Source organism: Brassica oleracea, chromosome C1, assembly GCF_000695525.1.
Source record: "Brassica oleracea var. oleracea cultivar TO1000 chromosome C1, BOL, whole genome shotgun sequence".
NCBI lineage: Eukaryota > Viridiplantae > Streptophyta > Magnoliopsida > Brassicales > Brassicaceae > Brassica > Brassica oleracea.
In genome coordinates, this window is record NC_027748.1 from 4831202 (window position 1) to 4838352 (window position 7151).

The 7151-nt window shown below is 36.2% G+C and overlaps 1 protein-coding gene across 1 annotated transcript; it reads left to right on the forward strand.

The window, feature by feature from the left end:
* The first annotated feature begins 200 nt into the window (after positions 1-200).
* On the forward strand, positions 201-3495 carry LOC106302756 (auxin response factor 16). The gene is made up of 4 exons (XM_013739215.1): positions 201-410; positions 912-2018; positions 2381-3189; positions 3275-3495. The coding sequence occupies exons 2-4, from the start codon at positions 942-944 to the stop codon at positions 3342-3344; spliced, it is 1956 nt and encodes a 651-aa protein (XP_013594669.1). The 5' UTR covers positions 201-410; positions 912-941; the 3' UTR covers positions 3345-3495.
* The last annotated feature ends 3656 nt before the right edge of the window (positions 3496-7151 follow it).

Here is a 7151-nt window from a genome sequence, read left to right on the forward strand (position 1 = left end):
CACTCCGTATTGTCGATTTTTATGCCCGGAATCAAGGGTTTGACTTACCATATTGTTACATTTTCTGGGACTCAGATTAATTATTCAAAATAGTACATTTTTATTTTAATCTTGGATTAATTAGGGGAAAATAAGACTAATTAAAAAGACATGTGAATGAGTTAATGAAAGTTGAGAAAAAAAAGATGGATATTTTTATTTGAAGTTTACCAGAAAGCAAAAACTCTTTCCTTCATATACAAGAACCCCCTTTTCATTTCCCTCTGTGCAACAAAACAAAAGTGAGAACTTCTCTTATCCGATTCTGGAGCAGAAAACTAGCTGCGGAATCTTCAGATTCTCAAGAAACCAAGAGAGTATTTTTTAGACAGAATCTTCAAGAACTCGCTCAGATCTAACCACTGTTCAAGGTTTGAACAAAAAATCTTCACTTCTGTCTTAATCTTTCTCTGTTTAATCGAACCCTTGTCTGAAAATTTCATCTTTGATTAAATTGATGTGGTTAAGATTTTGATTAAGCTTGTCTATGTTCTTCTCTCTACTTTCCAAGTTTACTGTTTCAGTTCTCCTACCAATCTGTTTTTTTGTTTTGCTTTATGTTCTCCCCCAACACAATCCGGGAGCACGTTCTTATGAGGATCTAGCTGAGAAATTTCTAAAATTAGATTGGTTCTATCTGAAATGATCCTTTTGTCGGATTTTCAGGAAAAAAATTCTCTAATTTTTTTTTTTTCCGGGAAAATCTCGTTTGTTAGGTATAGAGTTGACTGATACAAAAGACTTAAAGCTTTATAACATGTTTTTTAAAAGTACTTAACAAAATAAAAAGCATTTGAAGTTTAACTAATTGCGTTTGTCTTGTTTGTTGTCTTCTCTGTTCAGACAAAACTAAATACTTTTTCATTTTACAGCAAAGCACGGTCCTTAGAGGTAGTGAAAACATGATTAATGTTATGAATCCGATGAGAAGTGGATCAGAGAAAGGCTTAGATCCACAACTATGGCATGCATGTGGTGGTGGCATGGTTCGTATGCCACCTATGAACTCCAAAGTCTTCTACTTCCCTCAAGGACACGCCGAGAACGCTTACGACCATGTAGATTTCAAGAACCTCCCTATCCCTCCGATGGTTCTATGTCGTGTCTTGGCCATCAAGTACATGGCCGACCCTGAATCCGACGAGGTATTCGCCAAACTCAAGCTGATTCCTCTAAAAGACAACGATCACGAGTACAGAGAGGGCGAAGATAGTAACGGTTTGGAGAGTAATAACAGCGAGAAAACGCCGTCGTTTGCAAAGACTCTGACTCAGTCAGATGCTAACAACGGTGGAGGGTTCTCTGTCCCGCGCTACTGCGCGGAGATGATCTTCCCGAGGCTGGATTACAACGCCGAGCCACCTGTTCAGACCATTCTCGCCAAGGACGTTCACGGAGAGGTTTGGAAGTTTAGACATATCTACAGAGGGACGCCACGTCGCCATCTTCTGACGACTGGTTGGAGTAACTTCGTGAACCAGAAGAAGCTTGTGGCTGGAGACTCGATAGTATTCATGAGAGCTGAGAATGGAGATCTCTGCGTAGGGATCAGGAGGGCTAAGAGAGGAGGGATCGGTAATAACGGAGTGGAGTATTCAGCGGGTTGGAATCCTATTGGTGGAAGCTGTGGCTACTCCTCTTCTCTTTTAAGGGATGATGAGAGGAGAAGTAACTACTCTTCTCTTGCGGATAGAAAAGGAAAAGTGACGGCTGAGTCTGTTGTGGAAGCGGCTAGTCTTGCTATTAGCGGAAGAGCTTTCGAAGTTGTGTACTATCCTAGGGCTAGCTCGTCTGAGTTTTGTGTCAAGGCGTTGGATGCTAGGGCTGCGATGCGGATTCCTTGGTGCTCAGGTATGAGGTTCAAGATGGCGTTTGAGACGGAGGATTCTTCGAGGATTAGTTGGTTTATGGGGACTGTTTCAGCTGTTAGTGTCTCTGATCCTGTACGTTGGCCTAACTCTCCTTGGCGGCTTCTTCAGGTAACCTCTTCCGCAAGTTACCTCCTTTTATTCTTTACTTTGTAGTCGCTGTCTCTTAGTGTTTAGAACTGGTAATCCCACCTCGAAAGTTTAAAAGGATGAACACTATTACACAATGTTCAATAAATAGCTAGGCGGTAATTAGGCGTTTTATAGAGGATTATTGTTTAAGCGGAAGCCTAGACCGATTTTTTAAATGCTTACAATGGTTTTTATTTTATTTTAAACTGTTCTATAAAAATAGTTTTGTTTAGTTCCTATATACCGGCTACGGATTTTTAATATAAAAGATCTTGGCCCATCCGCCATTTGGTTTTAGGTTGGAAGACCAAGAAACTTAACAAGATGTTTGTGTGTTTCAGGTGGCGTGGGATGAGCCGGATCTACTCCAAAACGTGAAGCGGGTTAACCCGTGGTTGGTCGAGTTGGTATCCAACGTACATCCGATAGTCCCTTCGTTTTCGCCACCTAGGAAAAAGATGAGGCTTCCTCAGCATTCGGATTACAACGCACGGATCTCAGTACCTTCATTCGCAAGCAACCCGCTTATCAGATCAAGCCCGTTAAGCTCTGTTCTGGACAATGTTCCCGTGGGTTTACAGGGAGCCAGGCATAATGCTCATCAGTACTACGGGCTATCATCTTCTGATCTCCACCATTACTACTTAAACCGACCTCATCCTCCTCCTCCTCCTCCAACTCTCACTGTTCCTCCGCCTCTAGGGTTTCGAAACATCGATAGCAAAAACGAGAAAGGGTTCTGTTTCTTGACCATGGGGACAACACCGTGTAATGATACAGAGTCTAAGAAGTCACACATCGTACTGTTCGGAAAGCTCATACTACCCGAGGAGCAGAAAGGGTCAGAGAAGACGCAGATTTCATCAGGCGGATCGAACCAGAACTGTGTTGGGGGTTCTTCATCAGACGAAGGATCACCTTGCTCCAACAAAGCTCATGATGGATTGGGTTTGGAGACAGGGCATTGTAAAGTGTTTATGGAGTCGGACGATGTGGGTCGGACGTTAGACCTATCGGTTCTTGGCTCGTACGAAGAGTTGGGTGTGAAACTCTCTGACATGTTTGGTATTCAAAAGTCTGAGATGTTGAGCTCTGTTCTCTATAGGGATGCATCAGGAGCAGTCAAATACCCAGGAAACGAACCTTTCAGGTATAACAAGAAGCAGAGTTTTGTGTGTTTGTCCTAATCTGTGGTGATTGAGTTAAACATCTGATTATTAAATAAATGTTTGCAGTGAGTTCTTGAAGACAGCTCGGAGATTGACGATTCTATCTGAGCAAGGAAGCGAGAGCGTTGTAGTATAAGAATGAATCAGTGTGTTTTCTTGGAGCTTGAAGTTTCTGTTTATTTTTCTTTGTTTAAAAATATTTATTTTGGTTCCATTATTTTGGTTTATGTAATTTACGAAATATACAGTCAATCTATTTGCAAATAAAATAGATTCATCTTTTCTTATTATGATGTCACTTTATTTACAAAATCTAAAGCTAATTATTTTAGCTTGGTAAAACTAAAACCTAGAGACTGAAGCTCATCTTTGTATTGCTTTTCTTTTTGATTCCCTTGTCTACCATTGGAATGCAAGATCCGGTTAACCTTGGTTTAATATAGTTGAATAGTTAGATTGCTGATTATAGTTGATACTTGTATATACATTTAACTTGTAAGTTGTAACTTGTAACTAGTGTACAAAGAAGATAATCAATATAAGAGATTATTTTGAAGCTCTCTTGTTTCTCTCATCTTCTTCCTCTTGTAGTATTTTACTGAAGTAAACGTTGGTTGCGTGGCTTAGTCTACAGGTTCATGTGTTCTTCTTCATTGTATAAAATTGTGTGATTTTCGTTTTTTCACTATCGTTTCTTGGGCTCATTAATAAGTTATAGAAAGGTGTATATATGAAAAATTGAAAAGTAATAAATCTGGAAGACAAGTTAGTTAGGGTGATGCGAGGGACTTGTCTCTAGGCACATGCACAACAAACAATGGTCGGATCCTATGTTTGACAAAACACATAGTCCTCAACAACAAAGTTTAGTTGGATCTCCCTGTTTTCATTTATAAACTAAAACTTTATTTAATTTTTTTTTTTTTGAGATGCTAATGTATACAAAACGAAAACTCCTTATCATCTTCGGCTCTTCTAATTAAATGTATTTCCAATAATCAAAAGTACTATATATTTTAATCACGGCTGTCAAAGTCAATGTACGTGGTTCCAGGCTTCTTGCTCACTTTTTTTTTTACTAGAAATTGGTGCGGATACACCCAAATACTCACATAACTTGCAATATACCTTTGTTTTTTTAAAATATTTTTCATGACCATAATATCTTTGTTGTATCTCTAGATCTCTCTCTTGTCTCTTCTCTCTACTCTATATTCTAATCTCTTTATCTCTCGTATCTTCTCCTTATGCAAGTTTAAATTAAATCACAAATCTCTATTTTTTTACTATGATTCCATTGACACCCATAATGCTAATCTTATTATCTCACCACCAACTCCACTATTTTTAATTTTGAATTACAATCAACTTTTATAAGCTTCCAATCCCAATAATAATTATGTGTCGTGGCATTTTCCTGAGGTAGTTGAGTGACTTGCTGACCTTGACGAGTTCGTCATCTCATCGAAGAATCTGTTATCTTTGTTGCGGATTCATGGAGAAAAGGATCGGAAGATCTCGGGAAGAAAAAAGCTTGAAATCTACATTCTTTTCTTTAGATAACATATACGTTAGTAGGTATTTCATTACTTACCTGCTCTTATTTATATTTTAATGGACTCTTAATCGATATATGGAGTGTTAGTTTTTTGGGCTATTTGATAGATAACTGATTAGTTGTTAATAGTTTCATTAACCAATATATGATTTGTTATTCGATACATTTTGTTTGATACATAGATTGTTAGATGATACGAGAATTATCAGCTGATATATTAGTTGGTATGTAGATTGTTACTTGATATGTAAATATTTAGCTGATACATTATTTGATATCAAATAATAAATATTCATTATTAAGTAATTGATTCTTTTAATATTGATAAATATTTTCTTAGTGGTCATTGGTCGTCCAATTGTTATATATTTCTTAAAGAATCGATAATTTATCCAACTGATATGATCCTTAACAGATAACAATTAAGTAATTTATTTATTATATTAACAAACCGATAAATGTGATATTAAGAACTTAGAAGAGTTCGTCGGAGGATTAGATGAAAAAATAGAATTGGCGGTGATTGAGAAATTCAGAGATTGTGTGAAAATTGATAAATATCACTTAGTGTTCAGTTAACATAATGTGTACCCGCTAAATCTAGAGTTACATGTTTTTGATAAAGCAAGAGAGCATTTTCATCTGCGCAGTGTCAAAAGATTACTCATTTTTGGATTATCCATAGCCATGGATATTCTATCAATTTGGATCTTCGCTGGGTATATTATACCAATTGTGTCTTTTTTTATTCTTGTTTAATGTAAAAGTTCTAACACTTTTGAAAATTAATGTCCTATTTTCCTTTAAGTTAAATTATTTATTTTTCTTCTGCACCCTTATGTATTACAAGTACAATCTCTTAACTGGCGTTAACATGGTTGATGGTACAAAGTGATCTTAAAGATCTAATTAACCAAAGCTTTTATTCTCTGTAAACTCGGTGTGGTCTGACGATAGGCATGAAATATGAACATGATTAAGAGTGTTAACTGAGAATGGGCTGTACGTGTATGTATTACTAATACTAGGCCAGTATGGGATTGAGTTTCGACCTAAATGGTTTATATCTAAGTTGCATGGAAACGGAAACACATACGCGGAAACGAAACGTTTCGAAACGTGGAAACATGATTTGTATTTTTATTTGCTTTGGAAACGTTTCAGAAACGTATATATATATAATTGATTAATATGTGCATTCATTTGATTATGTTTAGTATATTTTATAATACAAATAAATAAATAGCCATTCTATTTAATCATATGATAATAAAATAAATCATCATTAAGCATCAACGTCATATAAAAAATTCAAAATAACAAAACCCAGTACTTAAATATCAAATAGCTTAACTAAAATAAAAATCATAACAAAAAGTCAAAGACCAATAACATCATCTCCAGCCTCATTTTCACATGACCGCTTCCAACTCAGGTTCATCAAGAGAAAGATCCTCAAACTCAAGTCTCCCAAGATTAGTCTCATCCAGTGAATCAAATTGATCACCTCCAACGTCCCACATATAATTGGGACCATCCTTGTATGCAAGACTTCTTCTAGATAGAAGACGAAGATTAGTGTGCACAAGAAGACGAAGATTAGTGTGCACAAATACCAAATCTTCTGTTCTTTGCGGAGCAACCTTGTTTCTTGTTGCTGAATGTATAAACTTATAAGTGCTCCAATTCCTTTCACAACATGAAGAAATTGTTCTAATTTATTTAAATAACAAACTAATCCTTATATTTATTATTATTTATAGAAATTGTTCTAAAAAAAAAGTTTCTTAAACGTTTCCAAAACAGAATCGCGAGTTTCCAAAATAGAAATGCAAGTTTCCATTAAGTTTCCAAACTGAAATTTTTAAGAAACGAGTTTCCAATTCGTTTCCGCAAGTTTCCGAGAGATTCCGAAACGTGAAACGGACCTTCAACGGAGTTTCCATGCAACATAGGTTTATATAGTAGATCGTAATTGACGATTGGTTGAAACTCGGATTATGCAGTGTGGTACACCCAAAGTGGTAACTCTAAATGCGTTCCTCGGATTTATAAAAATATATATATACATGAAACCGAGATTTTCAAAAATCAGTATCATGTCGTTGTTACTAGAAATTATATAATTGGAACCAAAACTCAAATCTTATGGATTTAAAAGGTATGAAAATTGTATATATAAAAAATCACATGAGCATTAATTACAAATCTGAATAAAATGAAAAATGAGGGGTTTACATTATTCAGAATTGATAGTGCCAACCCTTCGTCTGAAGTGGACTCTTGAACCGAACATCACGTTCACATTTCATAATCCCAACAAAAGATTATGAGAGAAAACAAATTAACAACCAAACGAGAGATACATGGGGGGGGGGGGGGGGG

Excerpts from the sequence above, each read along its gene's own strand:
- LOC106302756 (XM_013739215.1), top strand. The coding sequence starts at position 942 with ATGATTAATGTTATGAATCCGATGAGAAGTGGATCAGAGAAAGGCTTA. Across the intron at positions 2,019-2,380 it reads CTCCTTGGCGGCTTCTTCAG|GTGGCGTGGGATGAGCCGGA; the intron begins GTAACCTCTTCC and ends TGTGTGTTTCAG. Across the intron at positions 3,190-3,274 it reads CCAGGAAACGAACCTTTCAG|TGAGTTCTTGAAGACAGCTC; the intron begins GTATAACAAGAA and ends AAATGTTTGCAG.